The 24,349-nt window shown below is 33.8% G+C and overlaps 1 protein-coding gene across 1 annotated transcript in view; it reads right to left on the reverse strand.

The window, feature by feature from the left end:
- The window catches only part of FSTL5 (follistatin like 5), a 667,318-nt gene that overhangs the window by 128,882 nt on the left and 514,087 nt on the right, over positions 1–24,349 (reverse strand). Inside the window, exon 9 of the mRNA XM_074376817.1 lies at positions 1,773–1,934. Within this exon, the coding sequence (XP_074232918.1) occupies positions 1,773–1,934 (162 nt within the window). The remainder of the gene's footprint in view (positions 1–1,772; positions 1,935–24,349) is intronic.

The raw sequence follows: 24,349 nt of genomic DNA on the forward strand, positions 1-24,349 counted from the left end.
ACCACTAACCCATAAAGATACTGCAATGACCTTCCTCAGCCTTTCCACGCACCCAGCGTGGTTGAGCCCTTTCCCATCTTTGGCTTTCTTTTCTTGCCTTCTGTAACACCGCCTTGTTCTCCTGCCTCTTTGTAAATTATTAGTCCCCTCCTCATCCATCATGATTTCCCTGCCAATACAATGTCTCTGCTTTTTCAGAATTTTACTGCTTCTCCTAAACATATCATCCCATCTATGCCATAGCTAGACGTGGACCTCACGTGGAAATGCCAAATAAGCATCTGATAAATAAGTGGATAATTAAATAACTGGAAATTGGTAATATGTAACCATATATAAAGTCACATGGAATTGCACACTCTTGTGCACCCAGATTTATTTCTCAGGCTGTGCTCCCTGCTCATCTTTTATTATTTGTCATAGTTTCTCAAAATTTAACCTATTTTTTTCTTACTTTTAAAAATGAGAATAGCTATTTTACAAGTCTTCCACTCTTTTAATGTTGAGTTTAGGGTATAACCAACTTCCCAAACTGGCCTTCCTGTATATTCCTGGGAGCAAAGATATAATATGTTCTTATAATAAGGTTTGCTGCTATTAAATGGCCAAGAGATGACAAAAACTGAAAGCTAAATAGCCTTTTCTTCAATTTAATTTCTGATAATCAGATCAATCCTCTTCTCAGAGTACAGACCCCAAGATGTAATCAGTAGATGTAAACATGTAAATTTGTTGGACCTACTTACATTAACACAGAGATTGCTAGGATTCAGGTTTTAAAAGTCAAAAATACTTCCTCATGTCACTTTTGATTTGCAAAAATAAATTTAATTTTTTAATTACATAAAAATGTATACTGATAAAGTGTATCAACTAAGTTGAATAAAAAGGGCAGTCTATTTTTACAGAAATAATTTTAAAATGAAAATGTATTCATTTCTAACAGTATGAATTGAAGGAATTTAAAGACCTGGAATAAGGAATATAATGCCAAGCAACACATACTCCAGTAAAATGACTGGCTTTGTACTAACCTTGACAATGGAAATATTCAAGCATTTGTTTACTTACCAGTGTAATTAACATATATGCAAATACTTTTGCATTATTTAGACTATCTGACATTACAAAGATTGGTTGCTTTTTCACATACCACACATCTGTGATTTTTATCATCTGAATAATAATTGAATAATTATATCTACACATTCGAATGTTGGAACATACATAGCATATTTTATATATTAGAGTGTAAGGACTTCATAACTTTAAAACAACATAAATGTGAGACATGTTTGGTAATGTTTTGATTTTTCTCTCTCTTCATTTGCAAGGTATGCTGCAGAACAGTCACTAAAGAATTTCTATATTATTGACACTTTCTGTAATACATATTTTAATGTATGATTTAACATTTAAATGGTCTTTTCAGGAACATATTCAATGAAGAGATCCAATTATTCTGTTCAGCATATCTGCTGTAATTCAGAGGACACATTTTTTTTTAAAAAATTTAACATTTTACTCATCACAAAAATAATGACATAACTAATCATTATGACAAGACTATTATTTAAAACACTAAAAATCTTAAAGGACTCTATTTCAAATATGATGTCTTAGGTACAACCATGTTTTTTTCATATTCATGACATTCTTTTGCCACCAAGACTCATTTTCTCATTTCTCCAAAGAACGTAAAATGTGTTATAAATTTTAGAATGAAATGTCTACATTGTCATTTAAAAGGAAAAAATGCAAGTGAAAAGCACCTTGAAGCGTGAGCTGCTTGGACAGCTTGGGTGTAATATCAATGCCATTCTTCAGCCAGCCAAGCTGAGGATTTGGTATGCCCTCGGCGTGGCATCTAAGGCTGGCAGTCACCCCAGGTTCTCTGGCCTGACTCTCTGGATACACCCGGATTACTGGAGGAACTACAAGGAGAAGTGGAAAAGAAAGTAAATTAGTGATACCTCGATGCTGTTTGATTTTCCAAAACAAGCAAAGAAAAATTGCAATATGTGGACATAACAATGATATATTTTGATGATGTTATATATTTCCACAGATCTTCATTTCCAGATAATGTTATCCACTAAAATGTACCAGCATTCCCTGGATAAAAGCTATTCTGAGATGGCTCCAGGGAAGATAAAAGCTAAGCCTGGGATATCTTGATTCAACAACTAAAGAAGCTCTTAAGGAATGATAGAAACACATCAAAAAATACAAAACCAGTTTAAAGGGGTTCTCATTTAACAAACAGGAAATAATGTGAGCATTAAGATAATTACCAATTCTAAAGGAGGGAATTACATAAGGATGTATGAGTTCAGTCATATAAATAAATATATATAAATATATATTCATATATCTAAATACAGGAGAGAACAAAAAGCTTTTCCTTACTATAGTATCTTAAAAAATAAAGATAACAATTCCATTTACAGTACATCCAAAAATTAAAATACTTAGGAGTTATTTCCACCAAGAAGGTGCAAGGCTTTTATGCTGGACACTAAACAACCTGTTGAAATAATTTAAAGAAAACCTAAATAATTGGAAAGACACCATGTGTTAATGGATTTAAATAATTAATTGATGAGATACAAGGAATTGGTAAGATGGAAGTACTCCAAAACTGATCTATAGACACAATATAATCACTATCAAAATTCCTAAGTGCGTTTTTTTTTTTGCAGAAATGGAAAAGCTAATCTTCAGATTCACACAGAATCATGGGGCCCCAAAGAGCCACAACAGTCCTGAGAAGAAGAGTGAAACTGGAGTTCTCCTATCTTCTGCTTTCCAATTATATTACAAAGCTGTAGTAATCAAAATAACATGGTACTGGCATAAAGATAAAACTTATGAATCTATGGAATTAGAATAAGGAGCACAGAGATAAACCCATACATCTATAGTCAATTGATTTTTGACAAGGATACTAAGAAATAGTCTTTTTAAGAACTGATGCTGGCACAACTGGTTATCCACATGCAAAACAATGAGTCTGGACACAAACCTCACACCCTAATGAAATTAACTCAGAATGAACCAAAGACCTAAATGTAGGAGCTAGAAAAGTAAAACATTCAGAAGAAAGCATAGGGGTAAATCTTTGTGACTTTGTATTTGACCAGAGTTTCTTAGATATGACCCCAAAACACAAGCAACAAAAGAAAAATAGGCAAATTGGACTTCATTAAAATTAAAGATTTTGGAGCATCACAGGACACTATCAAGAAAGTGCAAATACAACTGACAGAAAAGGGAAAAATGACAAGTGATATCTGATGAGACGAGTATCCAGAGCACATAATGAGCAGTTACAACTCAGCAACCAAAATGCAAATAACCTCTTCTGCACAGCAAAGGAAACCATCAACTAAATGGAAAGGTAACTTACAGAATGGGAGAAAACATTTACAAATGAGTATCCAAAAAGGAGTTAATATCTGAAATATATATATATATATGTATGTATATACATTAAAAAAATCATACATGGGGGAAGATATAGCTTAAGTGGTAGAGCACGTGCTTAGCATGCACAAGGTCTGGGTTCAATTCCCAGTACCTCCTCTAAAATAAACAAACAAATAAATAAACCAATCAAGCAACGAGCCAACTTAATTACTTCCCACTGCCCTCTTCCACAAAATAACCTTATAACTTAGTAGGAAAAAAAAAAACTCAGTTAAAAAATGGGCAAAGGGTCTAAATAGACATTTTTTTCCAAAGAAGACATACAATGGCTAACAGATGGATCGCATGATGCACAATATCACTGATCACCAGGGAAATGCAAATCAAAACCACAATGAGATATCATTTTACAACTGTTAGGATGTTTATTATCAAAAAGATAAGATAGAACAAACGTTGGTCAGGACATGGAGAAAAGGACCCCCTTGTATACTCTTGGTGGAAATATAAATTGGTGCAGTCACTGTGGAAAACAATACGGAGGTTCCTCAAGAAATTAAAAATAAATCTAGTTCCCAGTCAATACATTCCCCCTTTTTGCTTAAGTAAGCCTTAACTGATACAGATTCCTTCTGAACTTTAGCCTCACCAGGAAAAATTAGATTTGATTTATGTCTCCTCTGTGACATGTGTCAGTTACTCTAATGATAGAAAATAATATCATCAGCAGCAGTACCTTAAGAGTGAAAATTATAATACATTCATAGACAGTGTAGAATGTGCTGAAAGCTTCATAGTCATGGTCATTTAAAGATGAGTCACAGAGAGGTTAATGACATCCACAGGTCACACAACTTGTTACAGTGCAGAGTAGAGATTAAAGTCCAGGGAGCTCTGACTTCTGGGCTAGTTCAGTCTACATTTCATGCTGGCCCTAACCAACCTGGCTGATCATGGTCTGTACCAGTCCCTGAATTGAGCCAATAAGAAAGAAAATCTAATGGGTATTAATAACAAGTATGTTCCAAATTTGACTGGTCAGGGCTTTCTATAGCAAAACATTTTTTAAATTTTTATTTTATATTAATATTATATATACAAATACCTGATGATCCAGCAACCCCACTTCAGGTGATATTGAGGTGGGAAGCCCCATAAAAAAGACTGGTAGGACCTCCTGCCAGCACCATCAGGTACACTGGCCCAGCAGCTTTATCTCATTTTTTGCCTCTGAAATGGCTTACCCCTAGAATTCTACTGGTTCCCTGAGCTAACTCCTGATTGGTCCATTTGTAGTGCTTCATTTGCACAGAGCTCATTCCTGATTGGTCAATTTCCCTCACTCCTGATTGGTCCATTTCTCTCACTCTTGATTGGTCCATTTCTACAAAGCTTGTTCCTAATTAGTCACCTTTGTTGTAGCTTTTTTGCATATGATGTTACAAAATGTTGCAAAGTCTAGACTGGCAGTCTATTAAAGACTGTGTAAACCTACAGATGGGGTCCAGAGCTTGGAGTGTTAACTCCTCTGGGCCCGCTGGCGTAATAAACCTGAGCTCTCCAACTCTCCGACTGCTGCTTGGTCTCTTGCCCGGATCCAAGTTGCTGTCACAACTGAACTGTAACACAGAGCTGTAACACTGAGCTGTAACATTGAGCTACAACACTGAGCTGTCACACGCTTTTCTGAAACAATATAACCAAAGGAAATACAACTATTATCTTAAAGACACAGTTGTATGTATGGACATCTCTCTCCTCTTCAGAGCAGCATTATTGACAATAGCCAAAGTATGGAAACAACCTAAGTGGCTGTTAATGGATGAATGGGTAAAGAAAATGTGATATTACTCAATCTTAAAAAAAGAAGGAAACCCTGTCATTTGCAACAATACAGATAAACCTGGAGTGCATTATGCTAAGTGAAATAAGCCAGACAAAGAATCACTTACATGTGGAATTAAAAAAAGAAAAGTTTAACTTCTAGAAGCAGAGAATAGAAAAGTGATTGCCAGGGGCCAGGGGGAATGGAGGAAATTGGGAGATGTTGGTTAAAAAAGCAAAAACTGTCAGTTATAAGATGAGTAAGGTCTGAGGATCTAATGTATAACATGGTGACTACAGTAGATAACACTGTAGTGAATAATTGAAACTTGCTAAGAGAATAGAATTTAGTTCCACACACACACAAAAGGCTAACAAAAAGGCATATTATTCAATTCAGATGTGGGCTATTGATTTGAATAGACATAGACGTGTCTCCAAAAGTAGGCAAAGAGCCTTATAATAAGCTCATCAAAAGATGTCAAAGTTCACTAGACATCACAGAAAGGCAAATTAAAATCACAGTGTGATACCACTTATACACACTACAGTGGTTATGAAACAACAAAATAAATACGGAAAATAATATGTATAGAAATTGGAACTCTGGCACATTGCTGCTGCTGGCAATGTAAAATGGTGCAGCCACCGTGGAAGACATCAGTGGTTCCTCAGACCATTACGTGCAGAATCTCCACGTGATTGGCAATGTCAAGCCTAGGTTTATACAAATGATGAGTGAAACAGGTTTTCCATCATAAACACGTATGTGAATATTCATAATAACCACCAAGTGGAAATGATATAAACAACTACCAACCAGTGAATAGAAAAATAAAATGTGTAACCATACAATAAAATATTTTGGTAATAAGAAGGAAAGAAGTACTGATATATGCTATAACATTCTGCTGCGATATCATGCTAAGTGAAAACAGCATGACCCAGAAGACTACACGCTGCATGAGCCTGTTTTCTATGAAACGTCCAGAATGCGTAAATGAATCAGGATAGAAAGCATGTTCATGGTTGTGGGGGGCAGAGGGGAGGGAGAAGTGGGAAATGACCGCTTAATGGATATGAGCTTTATTGGGGGGATAATGAAAACGTTTTAGAATTAGCGGGATGGTTGCCCAGCATTTTAAATGTACTGTAAGCCACACTTTAGAACGGTTTGAGGTTATGTGTATTTTACTTTGATAGAGAAAGAAAAGAAAGATGAAGAAAGGCTGAAGAAAGTTTGTGTATTAAAATACACTAAAAAGAAATATTAAAGAAATGCGAACTGGGATCCAGAATGGATGCCGGGCCAGGAAAAATGAGCTACAAAGTTATTATTGGAAAGATTGTCAACAAGTCAATATGGATTGTAAACTAGATCATGAAATTCTATCAGTGTCACACTTCCTGATTTGATAACTGCATTTCGATTGGGTAAAAAACTTTCTTAAAAAATTCTGAATTAATTAGTGGTAAAAATAAAAATTATATCAAACTTATTCATATATATACATATATGTGTGTATATATATGTGTGTGTGTATATATATATAATCACTGACATTAACAATGAGATGGCTTAAACACAATGCTACACATAAAAAAGTGAGAATCAATAGACTAAACATGATATCTGGACCATTTGTGAAATTTCTGCTTCCAATAATATTGGATATGTGATTCTTATCAATTCTGATCAATCATCTTTCTGATTAGAACTTAAAATCCTGGTCACCTGTATACATTATAGTGAAACTGCAGAACAGCAGAAAAAAGGAGAAAAATCATAAAAAGCAATCTCAAGAAACAAAATGACACACCAAAGAATAAAAGTCAGACTAAAAGTTAAATTCTTACAGAAATGCTGAAAACAAAAGTGAGATTATAATCAACTTCATGCCAGTACATAACTTTAAATAAAACTAATGTATTTCTAGAAACACAAACTTCTGGCTGCCCTATACAAAAATTATTACAAGAAATAGAGACTCTTATTACATTAATAAAAATTTACTACTAAAATAATAGTAAAATAAATTTACTAAATTTATTAAAAAAATTTTTTTCAAAGAAAACTGTAGAATACCCAATCTATAGAAGAAATAACACCAACCTCATACAAACTTCTCTAGAGAATAGAAAAGGGGTGTGGAGTTTCTTTGGAATTGTTAAAATATCTGTACAAATCCACTGATAAACTCCTGTCTTCAAAAGGTGGAGACCAATTCTTCTCAACTTATGTGTGACTGGACTTAATGACTCACTGTTAATTAATAGAATATGGTGGATTGTGGTGCAAGATACCCAATATTAGGTTATAAAAGATATAGTAGCATCTTCCTATGTCTTCGGCTCACTTGCTCTTGGAGAAGTCAGCTGCCTGGTCATAAAAATACTCCATCAGCCTTACAGAGATGCTTATATGTCAAATGACAAAGAGAGGCCCCACCCCACAGCCAGCAAAGAACCAATAGTCATGAGGAGGGAGCCATCTTGGAAGTGAATCCTCCCGCGCCCACTGAACTTTCAGATCACAGCAGCCCTGGCCAATATATAGATCAAAACCTCAGAAAAGACCTCATACCAGGACCACTTAGCTAAGCTATTCTCAATTTTTTTTATCTCATTTATCTCTTATCTCCATTTGCCCATTATCATCTCAGAAAATAATAAAATGTTTCTTGTTTGTAGCAACTAAGATGTAGGTTAATTTATTATGTGCTAGTAGATAAATAAATAAAATTCCCAATTTGTTTTGAGGACCATACAAGCTTAATATCAAAATCAGACAAGGGCATTATTTAAAAAAAGGAATAATTATTGGTCAATTTCATTTGTGAAAATAAAGATGTCCCCCAAATATATTATCAAACAAAATCCAGTATAATATAAAAGTGATAACATGCCATGAAATATTTGTCTATTTATAGATACTCAAAAATTATTCAATATAATTTACTACATAATTAGTTCAAAGGAGATAGACAATATGATCTCAATATAGACAGAAAAGTCATTTATTTTCAGCACACAAAAATGAGCAAGTGTTTTCCTTATTGTGATAATGGATATCCTAAAATATATAGCCAACATCTGTAAATATATGACGGAGTAAAATAAATACAAAAGAAAGTACAGATGAATTGTCAGAATAAGTAAATTTAGTAAGCTTGGCATGATGCAATTATACTTGTAAATATCAGCAAGAAACATTCAAAATATCTTAAATAATACAAATTTTATAAAGCAAAAAACATACTGCATATCCATGAATACATCTAACCAATAAATGGTGTCCAAGTCCTTTGTAAGAAAATTCTAAAATGTGGAAAAATATTGTTTAAAAAATGAAATAAGACTTAATAGATGGCGGAATAAAACATATCTGTGGTCTCTGTAGTGATTATCTCCTCTGGCTTTCATTATATTGATTTCAGCCATCAGAAGTTCTTTGTTCATTTGTCTTACCATTCCTCAGTCAGCTAAACCAGTTTTTATAGAAACCTAAATATGCCTGTCACCTGAATGCTTTTATTTATTTTACTAAAGCATCATAAATGGATTACCCAATACCTGTGACAAACTGTAAAGTGATACACTGATACAGAATGAGAAAATGAGGCTCACACTCTCAAGTGTACACCGTTCAGTAATGGAAGCCAAGGAACACAAAACTGGAAGACAATACATTATGTCCTGCAGTTGAGCTGATAAGGATGTGATGGCTCCAGAGAGAAAGGAGTGCTCAACACAGAACACTTTAAAAGAGTGTTGGAATTGGATTTTGAAGTGTTTTTAGGGGTATAACAAGTATTACATGTATTCATACTGAAAACAAGCTATTCTAGATAGCTGAATTTTGTAAATTTTGGAGGGTGATCCTTTCATAATATTTAACATTTAAGATGTATATTTGTTTTTATAAAAGTCTTACATGAATTACAGACCTCATATTTGGAAACTTCTATGATAATGAAAACACTGTTTTGTTTGGTATCATTTAATGACATTCAGACTGAGGCAAAGGAGTTTGCCAAATGTTATGTGATCTTGACACATTTGAAAATCTTTTTGAGATTTCTTTTTCTTTCTCTTTTTGTTATTGAAGTATAGTTGATTTATAATGTTGTGTTAGTTTCTGGTGTACAGCATAGTGATTCAGTTATACATACATTTATATATATATATATATATATATATATATATATATATATATATATATGAATATATGTATTCTTTTTCATTATAGGTTATTACAAGATATTGAATATAGTTCCCTGTGCTATACAGTAGGACCTTATTTATCTATTTTATATACAGCAGTGTGTATCTGCTAATCCCAAATTCCTAATTTATTCCTGCCTCTCTTTCCCTTAAATAACCATAAATTTGTTTTCTATGTCTGTGAGTCTCTTTTTGCTTTGTAAATAAGCTCATTTGTATCATTTTTTAGATTTCACATATAAGTGATACCATATATTTGTCTTTCTCTGTCTGACTTATTTCATTCAGTATGATAATCTCTACGTCTATCCATGCTGCTGTAAATGACATTAAATAGCATACTTTAAAATAACAAATGTGTTTTCAAAAATAGCTCTCATAATATTTCTATACCTGCTGGCCTGGTGACAGCATATGTTTAGCCTCTTGATACATCTAGCACTGAGTCATTCTTGTGGCTTTTTATTTTATTGGACATTAAAACAAATAGCTTTTTAAAGAGATATTTTAATACTTCCAGCAAACCTACATCACCAAAAGACCTGGAGGAAAGAGATGCTTTCCAAATTCTGACCTAATCTCTAACCACTTAACAACATGGGAGTTAGGGGATGAGCTTTTTAAAAAGACTTATAGAGAGAGCCAAATGGATAACTACTTTCAATAAATATTTAATAAGAGAAAGTGTATCTTGTTACAGAACTGACAGCCAAACTGAGGCTCAATGCTGTATGCGACATTCTTTGGAATAACACAAACTTGAGACAGCCTAAATATATTTGAAAATTAGTTTGAAAGGAAGCACATCAAATATCTCAGTGATAACAACAGATTCTACATCATTGATATTAGAAAATATAGACATTATATGGGTTACCTATACTGTGTCTGATACTCCCCAAAGATAACTGTTCAAATAAGGTGCTCAGTTCCCCGCCCCACCCCACCCTCCCCCGGCATTCCCAGCTGTTTCTGCTTTATTGATATACTTGTGCATGAATTGAAAGGGAACCAGTCAACAATAATTTTTGTCATATTGGAGTTCTATACTCAATAGGTAATAAAAATAATTTGGAAAAATAATAATACTCTCATGTGACATGCTTCTCATTCAGTGTACTAGTATCAAATGATGGTCCGAAAAGAATCTCTGAATTCACATCACACTGATGGATAAGTGATTGGCACAACAATGTTTAACCTCAGTGACAAGACACACATTTAAACGTAGCTTATTTTTCCCAGGATACATATTATGAAATATAAATGAGGATTGATGGCAGCCTGAATTAAAAAGTCAATAATCCTCCAGAGAACGTTTCAAGCCAATTGTTACAGTCGTTCTTAGTTAGGAAGTGCACTCCATGAACTTGTCTTTTCTTCCAATTGGCAGTGCATTAAAAACAGAAACTGTAAGGACGAGCAAAGGGTTTCCACATTGGATTTAGAACCCAAGTGGCGTTCATAAAGATCTTTAGGTAAAGCTCTTCTTATTTTAAACAAAAGCTAATATTTAAAAGTGTCTATTTACTGAAAATTTCTTAATTTCCCAAGTGATATTTGAGTCTTACTAAAATATCTCAGCAATTTAAATGTTTGACTTTATTTGAAAACTATTTGGTATAATAGTATATCAAATAAAGTCAAATAATATTAATATTTAATAATATAATATTACAAACACATTGAATGGTTGAGACTACATATGATTCAATTTTATTCTTTACATATAACTCAATAAATGTCTGTGACTTAAAATGGAAGATATACAAGAAGGTCTAACTATATGAATTTTGTTCATGAATAAAATTTAAGGAAAGTATACAATCAGATTTGCTTATTTTGAGTTTTAAGAGAATAATTTACAAATATTTATTGAGCAACTTCTGCATGAAGCATGATGTGCTAATGACATCCTCTCTGCATCTCTCACGTGTTCACACTTACTTATTAACATGACTGAGCGTGGAGTTTGGGTTTTGAAATTAGCCAAAGGGAACACTGGAAATAACCGGCCTTAATCGTCTTATCTGGTACTGATCATAAAATAAGTGTCCCCAGTGAAGTGTCTACTGGTATGTGGCTACTTGGAATCTAAACATAAATTCTGAATTAGGCTTCATGTAGTAATAGATAAGGTGTATTTAAGATCCTTGAAAAATCGTGTTTTAAAATGTAAAGGGAAATAAATTATCAGTGCATTTATAGTATTTTGGAGAAGTACTAATAAATCATTTCAAGTAGACGTCACACCTCAAGGAAACTGAACTATTTCTTTCTATTACCCAGTTAAACAGTATAACACCATGTGACTAAATTGAACTAATATAATAAAACTGTAATTTATGTAACAGTTATTAGAGCATAAAGTGTAAATAACTGAATACTCCATATGGAAAGGCTAGTTCCTCTAAGAATATGTTCATAAAGCTGATACTTTTTAATGGTTATAGAAATTAGAAATCGAAATGTGATTCTGATGCAATATTAAATTAAAAATAAAAATAGACAACTTACAGAAAATAAAGTATAATTAGTATAATTATGTCTCTGGAAATTTGGAAATCTATATAGAATCAGTTAAAAACATTTATTAGCTCAAAACCATAAAGTATTTAATAATAGATATAAAACTGGGTACTAACGGTTGATGGATATATTTCTCAAAAGTCCATAATAACTTTATTGAACTGGAATAAACCAGTGTGTTTCCCAGTATTAGGAAAGATTTAATAGAATTCTTCTCTAATTAAAAGAATCCTAATCCTTTTAATTAGGTCTATTAAAAGATCTAACAGAATCGTTTCATAATAGAAAGTATGAAATCCTTTCAAGTATTAGATCTAGAAAGGATCTAATGGAAAAATATGCATAATTACAATACCAAACTCTGCCTTTTTTTTCATCCTGCAACTTTCATTCTGCGATCTTTCTTTAGAAGTCGCTGCCCGATTGCCAGAAAGTATGCAGACCCCGGGTACTTTGGAAGACTGAGTTTAGACTTAGGAGACAGAGATCACTGACCCAATACAGTGACTGCATTCTGACTGAAAACAAAAGTGAATTTAAGGTGAACGGTCAGGTCAGAGGTATGGAAACAAAAAGACACTGATTATTTCTTTTCCCTTTCCTTGTTGCGATTACCCCATATTCTTTTGAAGGACTCTACCAATGCTCTTCCACAGATTATTCACACAGCTGCACTGTAAGAAAAGATTCTAGGAGAGCCTGAGGGTAAGAATGTGAATGTCTCTGAATTAGCGCGGACTCATAGCAGTTTCTGGATTGTGCTGTTTGTATTACGACTTCCTTTGTCATTAAAGCAACTTTCCTATGAAAAATTACAGACTGGGTTTAATAAATATTTTAAATGCGACTGAGCCTGCCCAGTGCCTTTTGTCTCTGACATTATTAAAGCCATCAATTTCTCTTTAACTTTGTCCCTAAGCACTCTTTTTATATTCATGACTTTCACACTGCCTCTCGTCAATATTACAAAACTCTCTGATCACGTGATCGCAGCCTTCGTTAAAGTGTAGAGGAGGCAACAAACATTTGAAGGCAAAATAGAAATGAACAGAAACACACTTACGGTCATAAACTTTTCAGATTTTTTTTTTATTATTATTATTAGGTCTTCCTAGTTTTCCTACAGTACTGTGACACACCACTATTTTTTAAGCTATTTTGAAAGGGACAGCAGTTCATCCCAGTTTAATTAACTAAGTCTATTCTAGTAATCCTTAAACTTACATACCCCTTTAACCCCCAAATTCAATTATTAAAAGCCAGCATTTTCAGAAATGCTCTCTGAAACACAGAGGAAAACAAAACTGAGGCATTCAAGACAACCATAAATAGGATGTTGTTTTTCTAAATCTATGAAAAAAAGAAAACAATAATTAATGAGAAAAATGAAGTTTAATGCATGGCACATGAGGGATGCAGGTTTTTTTTTTTCTTTAGACTTTATTTACTTTGATTTTTTATATATATATTTAAATTTATTTATTTTTTGTTGAAGTACAGTCAATTACAATGTGTCCTTTTCTGGTGTACAGCACAATGTTCCAGTCATGCATATACATACATATATTCATTTTTATATTTTTTCCCTTAAATGTTATTACAAGATATTGAACATAGTTCCCTGTGCTATACAAAAGAAATTTTCTTTTCAAATCTATTTTTATATATAGTGGCTAACATTTCTAAATCTCAGACTCCCAAATTTATCCCTTCCCATCCCCTTTCCCCAGAAACTGTAAAATAGTATATATTTAATTCAAATAATTTGTCAAGAGATCTCAAGTTAATTATATGAGGCAGGGACTGTAAAGTGAATATATTAGAGTAACCCCATCCAACCTGAAAAGTTGAATGCATTTTTACTGTTGCTCTATGCTCTAAAGGAAAACATACCCAATTTCTCTGAGTCTCACTTTCTCCATTTGTAGAATTGGAAACCCTTTCTAGGATTAAATGGACTAAAGGAAACAATGTACGGCCAGTTCATTGCTAGACATAAGTCAGCAGGAAAATGTTAGGTGTCTTAATGTACACACTTTGCTTTCTGGAAGTCATGTTTCTTGCCTGTTATAAACAGAATGATGGGGGCTTCAGAGGGGAAAGGCACATACTTTCAGTAGTCAATACTAATTGACTGGGGCTTCTTAGAGACCTAAACGGGTAGTAGCCTAAATCCATGAATGGATTCAATAGGAATGGAAGCTATAATTAATCAGCAATATCTATCAAAACTAAAGAAAAGGAAATGAAAACAAGACCCATGCTTTGTCAACTTGCTTAAGGTTCAGGATGCAAAATATAACCCTATCTAAATCCAACATATGAATAGATTGATTCAAAGCTGCGTCTAAAAAAATTGTAAACAGAGCAAGTGTATCTTCTAAGCTTTTCATCAATGACATTTGCACTCCATTAGTCATGAAACTAGTAAATGTATATACACCCTGCAAAAGGCGATTTTTTTGTGTATGACTAGAAGTGAAAAAAAAAACCACTGCATTAGTTAGAGCTTAAAAAGATAAGGAAAACATGTCATTAAATACAATAAAAATATGTGGCAAAAATATATATAATTTTAGAAGGTTTGTTTATAACTTTTCTTACACTTATTACTCCAGCTAGCCTTATCTTTTTTCAACATTTGGGTAAGAAATTAAAGAATTTTAAGAATATTGTAAAACTACAAAGTATAAACATCTTGCATCAAACAGAATTACTCAAGAGGCAGATTTTAGATCCTAACCTGAAACTAGCTAGCTATGTGACTTTGAGAGACTTACTCCAACCCTTCAGTGCCTGTTTCTTCATCTGAAAAGTGAACGTTAATGGAAAAGAATCTGAAAAGAAAATTTATATGTGTATGTATCTATATGTATAGCTGAATTGCTTTCCTGTACATCTGAAACTTACTTTGTAAAATCAATGACACTTCACTTCAATAAAAAATAAACATAATGAATTGTGATTATTTAAAATAAATAGACTACATAAGACATTTATGGCACAATCAAGAGTAAAGGCTATAAACAGGCCATTCATAGAAGGAATCAAAGGGTCTAATGAGAATGTAAAACCATCCTTACCCATGTAGTAATCAATAACATTGAATTTACTTAAAATGATAATCATTTGCCAAATTAAAATGATTCATAACATCCATTTAAATTTGTGGAAAATGGACCCTCTCATTGGTTAGTTTTGAGAACAGATTCCCACAAAATGTTAGCACAGTAATCTAGCATTATCTGCTCAAAAAAAATAAAAAACGGAATCTTTTAATTTAATATAACCCATCAGACATCCCTTTTACTACTGGATTTCTTGTCTTGCTACAGAAATGCTTACACACACACCACCATCCACAGTTATAGAAATATTTTCCTCAATAATTAACTCCTAGTATTTATTTTTCTTTTTAACACAATTATATTTAAGATTAAATAACAATCTAGTAATTTACAATCCAATTTTTAGGGGTTTTTTAAATTAACAAAAAAATTTTAAAGAATTTTTTTTTGTTGGGGAGGTCATTAGGTTTATTCATATATTTATTTTCTAATGGAGGAAACAGAGATTGAACTCAGGACCTCATTCATGCTAAGCAGGCACTCTACCACTGAGCTCAAACCTTCCCCTCAGATAGATGAAAAAAAAATTTTTTAACATGGAAAGCAAAATAATTTTCTTTCAGTATTATTATTTTTTATATTAAGAATAAAACAATATATCCTCCAGAATTTTATATTTTTTATAATACACTATATAATCATGTTTTAATCACTAAATACATTTTCATCATGCATTTTATATATTGATTTCTATTTAATAAATCACAGTTATGCACATATGTATGTTCATATGTAAAATGATTTTACACCTTAACCGACTGCATCTCTTTCTGGAATTCTATCCATCTGAGGAATCTATACCATATACTTTGGTTAATGTAGCTTTAAAATAAGTTTTAATATTCTTTATAACACATTCACTCCAACTAGTGTTCATTTTATTAGTTTTTTTTTTAGTAATTTTTCTACATTTATTCTTTAATTGGAAGAAAGAGTGGCGACAAAAAGATAAGAAAGGAGGACATGCAGGGAAGAAGGGAAGAAGAAAGAAAGAAAGAGGAAAATGGAAGAGACAAACCCTTTGGAATTCAGGCTGAAATGGTTTTAAACTTATCATTAAAGAAGGTGTCATGATTTTATCACATGATATCTCCCAATTGAGGAAGATGGTATTTTGCTTTCTTTATTATTTTTCTTTACATTATTTTATTACTATTATTATTTATTTTATTATTATTGTCTTTACTTTCTTCACATTATTTTTAATCCCTTCAATAACATTTTATGCTTGTCTTAAATTAGAATGTGAATTCTTCCTGCTAACTATTTTTTTCTTGAACATTTTCTTTTCATGCTCCTAAGGGAAAATGTGGGGTTTCTAACTATTCATACATGGTTAAGTGGCTGATTTCTAGTTTTCTTTTAGTTAAAATACCTTTAGATTTTGATCTCTTGGGTTTCAGAGATAAGCCATCATATCACCCACAAATATATATTAAAAGTTGTCTATTTTGTAATATGCATGTATTTCAACTCCAGAACAATTCAAATAGCAGTACAGAGGGATGATAAATTACAGCCTTGTCTCGTTTCAATGTTAAAGAAAAACATTTAACATGGCCAAAGGATGTCCTTTATGGTATCAGTACTTCAAAAATAAGCATTGTAAAAGTATAGACTGATTGCCTTGATACCTAATTTAGAACTTTTCAGAACGGTGTTTTAATGTGATCAGATACTTTCAGCATCTATTCTTACAAGATTTTTTTTTTAAACTGCTCTTATTGTGATCAAATATAACACTTTAAAAAGAAAAATAGAAGGACAGCATTAATGCTATAGCCGTCCAGCCATCAATCTGTCTATAATCTAAACATAGGTATCTCAAACACACTCACTGAGTTATAAAAAATTTTTGCTTAGATTTTATTTAGTTTATCTGTCAAATTACTTTATAAGTATACATTAAAATCCTCTTGTTATAGTTTTATCAGGATATATTTTGCTTGATGCAATTTTATTCTCTATATTGGGTTCTTAAAATATTTTGAGTCTTGCTTGATCTTCATATGTTCTTTACTATCAGGAAACACTTTTTTCTTTATGCCAGCCAGTGGGTTTAGTATAAATAAACCTTTAGCTAATATAAACATATTACCTGTGATTCCATTTCATTTATTTTCTATACATATATCGACTTCATTAACAATATATTTTCAGGTGTTTTTTGCAAATATTATACAGCTAATTTTTTGTACTTAAGTTTTCTGATGTGAACCAAAAATTCAACCTACATAAATCATGACAAACATGTTTGTTTTAAAATTTTCATATTATTTTATTCTTATAATGTATTAAGCATTGTTGCTGTTTCCTGTTTTTATCCTGACTTTTCTTATCAGTTCCTTCGTATTCCTTCCTCTTCAACTGCACTATTGTGATATTCTTATCTTTAACTTTCATAGGAAAACCTTATTTCTCAATTGTATCCAGGAATTAAATAACGGCTACTCCTAACTCAAGATATGAGAACATCTTCGTCCTAAATAGAGCTTGAGAATGTCTTTGCTTCCTCGTTTCTTTTTTGCTCTCTACATCCACTCAAACCTAGAAATAGTGTATGAGGACCAGCAAAATCTCTGACTCAATCCCATGGCAGGGCTGAGAATCCTTTTATTTTCCTGGCCTACTTAGGGATTAGAATTTAGAGATCTACCACTTGTCCCAGGCAGCGGTAAACATGTGACCATAAGTAGAAGTGGTCTGATTTGTAATTGCACTGACTTATGTCCCCCCTCCCATCACCTGCTCCTCATGTGGACACACTCATGGATGGAAGCTTCTATTTCTCCTCCATTCATGGAAGAGAAATCATGTATTATCCTCTGCCATAAAATTATTGTTGACTTACATATCACACCTCATACAAAAACTAACTAAAAATGGGTTATAAACTTAAATGCAGAATGTAAAACTATAAAACTTATCAGAAAATACATAGGGAAAAAAAGGTTCAGTATCTAGGACTCAGCAGAGAATTCTTAGTCTGGACTCCCAAAAGCTCTACCCATAAAAGAACAAACAGATCAACTGGACTTTACCAAAATTAAAAATTTTGACTCTGGAACAAAGATGCTGTGAAGTATATCAAATGACAAGCTGCAGAGTGGGAGAAAATATTTACAAACCAGACATATGACAGAAGACTAGTATTGAGAAGAACCATCAAAAATCAACAGTTGGAACAAACAAACCACCAAACAAAAGAGTAGACCTGTTAGGCAGTCAGAGAGGTAGGGGCTTCGGACAGGGGGAGTGGAAAGGGGAGGGAACCATCCAGAAGATAATGGTACACCTGCCCTCAGAATAAGGGGCTTCAAAGAGTTTACTTTCTCTGAATGAGTGCTGGCAAGAAACCAGTAGAACCAGACAGCGGCACCTGCACGGTAGAGGGAAGGACACCACATGACATGACCCAGTGCTCAGTATAATGTAATTCACATTATGGTTTGGGCCCCTCCCCACCATAGGCTTTCTGTGTGCATTATGAGAAAGGACACAAGCAACAAGGGAAAGGCTACATAACCTACACAGGCCACTCAAATGGTGTCAACTATCAAATTACCTTAAGACAGCCCCTAGGCAACCTCACAAAAGAAACAGGGACTCTGGGAGCTGCTGCTTTTTCTCTCTTGGGCCAGCCTGCCTGCAGCCCTCAGAGGTGTACTTTTGCTTTGCTAATAAACTCTTTATTTACACAACAATTTTGTCTCAGATCTGAATTCTTCTCTCTCAGGTAGGACAGGAACTGGGGCTTTTCCCCTCCTAGGGGTAACGGTCCAGTCAGAAACTGAGCAAAAGACATGAGAGGACATTTTGCTGAAGATGATGTCAGATGACAAATAATCAGATGAAAAAATGTTTGGCTTCATTAGCCTTCAGGTAATTGCAAATTAATACGACAACAGGATATCATTGCACACCTATCAACATGAGTAAAATAAAACCAGTAATAATGCCAAATACTGGTAAGGATACAGCGAAATTAAATTACTCATACATTGCTAGTGAGAATGCACAATGGTGTGGGAACTCTGTCAGTTTCTAATAAAAAAAATCTAAACATCCAACTACAATGTGACTTAACAATAAATGTCTGAGTGCTTGTCCCAGTGAAATGAAATTTATGTTCACATAAAAACCTATGCAGGAATATTTTTTTACAGCTTTATTTGTAACAGACAAGAGCTGGAATCAGCCTAGATATCCTTCAACAGAGTGAATGGTTAATGCGTACCATGGACTACTATTCAGCAGTGAAAAAGAACAAACTATTGATACACACAACAACAGAGATAAATCTACAAATATATATTGTCCCACGTGGGGAAAAAACCCAGTCCAAAAAGTATATATACAGTATTATTCCATTTATATAACATGCTTGAAATAAATTATAGAAAAGGGAAATAGGTCAGTAGTTATCAGAGCTTAATGAGGGGGTAGGGGCAGGAGAGAAGGGGGCATAGCTTTTAAGGGTTACATTAGGGATCCTCCTGATGATGCAACTGTTCTGTATGTTTACTGTATCAGTGTCAACATCCTGGTTCTTATTGGTACCACAGTGTTGCAATATGTTACCAATGGGAGAAAATGGGGAAAGGGTTCAAAGGCTCTTTCTGCATGGCCTCTTAAAATTGCATAAGAAACTATAGATAGCTCAAAAATAAAATGTTTGACTAAAATACTGATCCACTTTCAATCAAATGCGATTTATTTCAGTCATGGAGAAAGTCTTCCCTGAGTCCCTCAAAGGAAATTTGTTATCCCATTGGAAACATCAAAATGCCATGTTGCCTTTTTCAGGCAACCCTGTGTTCCTGGTCCCTCCACGCCCTCTCCATCCTTAAGAGTTCTGCTTCCCTGAGACTGCACCTGATGTCTCTCACTGCTAATGAGGGTCCTGACGAGGCAGGAGTTGTTGGTTGTCCAGACTGTTAGCAGTGGATGCTGCTCCCAACAATTAATAATGGATTATCTCTCAAGTTAATGGGATGTTCTACTCAAAAACCATATGCTTTCTATAAGTTTATTTGCAAATAATGTCATCACCATATATCTAGACAAATTAGAGAACTGGGAGTCATCTGTGACTTGTCCCTCTAACTCATTAGCAAACCTTTGAACCAATTCACAATAAATTTATTTACTACACATGTTTCTTCCTAATTTTTTCTCAATTTTATCCCCTCTTTCTACCTTAAGTTTCAGGTATTTCTACATTTAGAACTTCACTCCTTCTAGCCTTTGTGAATGCAAAATCTGTCCACTGGCCCTCTCCCCCACCATCCTGCACAAACTCATTCTCCACATCACAGCCAAATTATTTTTAAACTGAAAGATGGATGTTGCATCTAACCTATTCATAATCTTTTATTACATTGCCCTCTTTTTTTTTTTTCAGAATAAAATCCAAACTGCTTAACATGAAATGTCCTTCATTTTCTGGTCTGTCACTAGACCCTCAAATTTTACATCTCGCCAATTTCTTCTTGAAAACCTGTATTAAGAGTGATGATCATACCATTCTGGTCATACCCTCCAAATACACTCAACTGTGCACTTGAAAAAGGTTAATTTTATGGGATGAGAATAACTTAAAATAATACAAAGGAAAAATGGAAAAAAAGAGAGAACAGTGAGTTCAGTATGTTATCATTTGTGTGAAGAAAGAGTAAGATAATAATAGTAATTAATAATGAGAGTGGCTTTGTCCTGTCTCAACTTGGCTGCACTGAATTTCATTCCTGAGAACCCCCTGTCTTGTGTGTTTCCAACTAGAGTGTGTCATAAGAGTTGTTTTAATTTTGATTCTGTCCAAGGTTTGGTGGGTGGAAGTAAAGCAAAGGCCAGTCTGAGTGTTGGGGGAGGCGCTGCATGACCCTGAGCTCGCTGGGTACCAGGCCATGTCGTGGGTCCCCGCTGATGCTCCCGGTGAGTCATCCGCCTTGTTCTTCCCCACTCCACATCCATGTCCCACCTCCAACGCTCTCCATTCTGCCCCATGGATCTTTACATCTGTCCTATGCCAGTATCCCTCCGTTTTGATTGTTGTAGCATCGGGGTCCCATTTATATTTTGCTCATCATAAATTTCTCTGTTTATTATAATCTGACCAACGACAGGAAAGTGTTTTGAGGGAAGGGCAGCTTGCATTCAACAAACGGGGTCTGGACTAGCAGCAAGAATGACAGAAAGCTCCTCTAGGAAAAATGTCACTGCCACTGGTTCATTACTAGGTCCTCAGCATCCAGCAGAGTATGTAATAGATCTGAACCTGCAGTTGTAAAACAGGTCAATTCCACGTGTGTGAGTTAATGGATGGATAAGAGCTCGTTCTCTGCGTCAGGTTCCAACAGTCACCATCATAGCATGCGGGGGCGGGGCGGGGTCTGACGTCACCTCAGCCTCAGTTTTAGTCCCTCTTAAGGCTGTGCTTGTTTTTATTGTTTCTGCTCCTGTCAATCACACCGCTTCCTCTGCTGCTCCTGTTCATTCGCTGTCTGGCAGGTGTCACCTGCCACAGGTAATCTGATCATACCACTGATCATATCATTGGATTTCACCAGTGCTTTCTGCTCTTGTCTTCTCTGTCATCTTGTCACTTACATAGTATATGTGCATACATAGATAATCTAACTCTTCTAAACTATGCGATTTCACCCTGATAATTTAGCCAGAGAGCACAGATTGCTCTAGCCAGGTGTAGCAAATTTGGAACAATTACAGGTATAATGTAGCATTATTGAGAATAGCTCACCTCATTTAAGAGTTTTCCAAATAATAGTCTATTATTAGATATAAAACCCGAATTATAAAGGAAAAGAAAGATTAAAATGGCCTAGGTGGTCCTAAAAGGTAAATACACAGATTTTTACATGTTAAAATATTTTATTCATATTAAAATAGAATAAATTAAGACAGTGATTCCTCTTTCACTGGAAAGGTTTCTATTGCTCAAAAATTTTAGCAGCAAATAAATACTTAAATTTGATTATCTTCATCGATTAAATTTATTATTATTCATATGAATAAGTCAGCCCAATTAAAGTTAAACCAATAAGCAATATTTATGATCAGAAGTACCACATTATTAATCATACATACATACACACATCTGCACATGCATACATATAGAAACACACATACACACATATTATTTTCTAACACAGTTCCAGTATTCGAGGTGACACAATAATAATGTAAAATAATCATAACAATAAGGAATCATTATTTTTGGAAATATATTCCTTTTAATGTAAAAGTCTTCATTTTCCTGACATAAGAAATTGTAGTTTTCAGTTTTATCAATAGATGGCACTACTATTTACTATTTTTTTTTGCTACATTCAAAACATTTGCTAAAATACATTAGTTTATTAAACTATATATTTTCTTCTTTTTAAAACCTGATTTTCAACAAAATTTTATTATTTCCTTAACATCATGATGTGTTATTTTAAAATATTCACTTTCAAAAACGATGCTTATAATTTTAATACACGATAGTTACTGTCAAATGCGTTGTTATCATCCAGAAAATATCTCAGATATTTTCTAAGAGATCTTTTTTTAAGACATGCTGACTGAGAGTAGTGTTTGTGTGGGAGATGTCTGTTGTAGTTGTTGGCAGTGGGGCTATCACTGGATATTTTGCATGCTTATTATTTCTTTTTACTTTAAAATAACCAGTGGTCTCTATAACTCAATAAGATAAAATTTTAAAAAATAAAATAAATAAAATAACCAGTGGTCTCTATTCAAAAAGTGAGTTGGAGGAAACTCTTCAAATGTAACAGCATAAATTACCTATTAGTAGTTACAGAGAACTACTGACAGTCACAAGAGCTGTATTTTCTATTGCTAATCCATCGTGCAGCTATATGACAGACAAAATGATCTGTATTTTGTCATGAAGCAGACTTCCATGTCACTATTATCGTGATGCCAGCGTACAGCCAGCTTTCTACTTACCTTCTGGCAAAGCTTATTTAAACTAATTTGTGTTAACTGGAAATGTGGAGCTGGAAGCAAAGAAGAATGTCTCAGGCTGCTTTACTCACAATAAAATAATCAGTCTTCCAATCCACACTGATTTCTCATTTTCTTTTCGCATATCTCATCTGTCCTTCTTATCATATTCACCACAATTAGCAACAACAACAGTGTTTTTTTTTAGCACTTGATCAACACGGAGTCTTCACTGGCATTAAACTTTTGATGGATGTTTACCTAATAATCTTAGCTAAATTGAAACCTCCTTGAATTTAGTATCGTCTCAATAAATACATTCAAATAAACACATATATAGATTTTTGAGGGAAAATGCTACTTAAGCCTGTGCCCAGATTTTTCTCTCTGACTCCCACTGACAATTACTTATTGCAAGAGTAGTAACCCTGCTATGAACAAAAAAATGTAAGCAAACCAGACATCTACATGACCTGTTTTGAAACAGTTCTTTTGTACTTTACATAAGACCTTTTGGATTAAGTTTCAAAAAGGCTGTCTGGGTAAGAACTATGTCCTTGCTTGCGCCACCAAAACATTTCATTAATAACTAACCTGCTGTGAGATTTGTTCAATGGCTAATTTCACCCTTTGAGGGTAGCAATCTACAAGCACAAATCCCATGGTTACAACACAGAGTGTCCAACTTTCACCAGTCCACAAACTGTTTAGTTGATTATTTAGTATATTAAAAAAAAAATTCCAGTTCAATAAGCAAAGTAGGTCAATAAAGATTTCTTTATTTACTATCTGAAAAATACAAAATTAAGCCTATAGAAAAAGCAAAGAATTGATGAATTGTGGTCCTTGTTATTTGGACCTCTAATTACAATGCTCCATATACATTAAAAATCTAAAGGAAAGGTGGTATGAAAATCAAATGAACTACTTCTAATGAAAACAAAAAGATCTAGGAACTCAGGAAGCCTGAGGTGGAACTGATGACTGTGAGCTGCAGAAGCTGCAGGGCTTCATGTTAAATGTGGAACATGATTTCAGCCTTAGAAGAGGATCTGACTTAGACCAGCCAGAGAAGACAAGAGACCCACGCATGCCAGCACGCTGTGTCTTGATGACTTTAAGATTAATGCACTACAGAGGAAACTGCATACCAAAAGGAATAAGGAGATGTAGCCACTATGGAAAACAGTATGTAGATTCCTTAAAACCTAAAAATACAGTTACTATATGATCCAGCAATCCTA

Source organism: Camelus bactrianus, chromosome 2 (genome assembly GCF_048773025.1).
Source record: "Camelus bactrianus isolate YW-2024 breed Bactrian camel chromosome 2, ASM4877302v1, whole genome shotgun sequence".
In the NCBI taxonomy this organism is placed as follows: Eukaryota; Metazoa; Chordata; class Mammalia; order Artiodactyla; family Camelidae; genus Camelus; species Camelus bactrianus.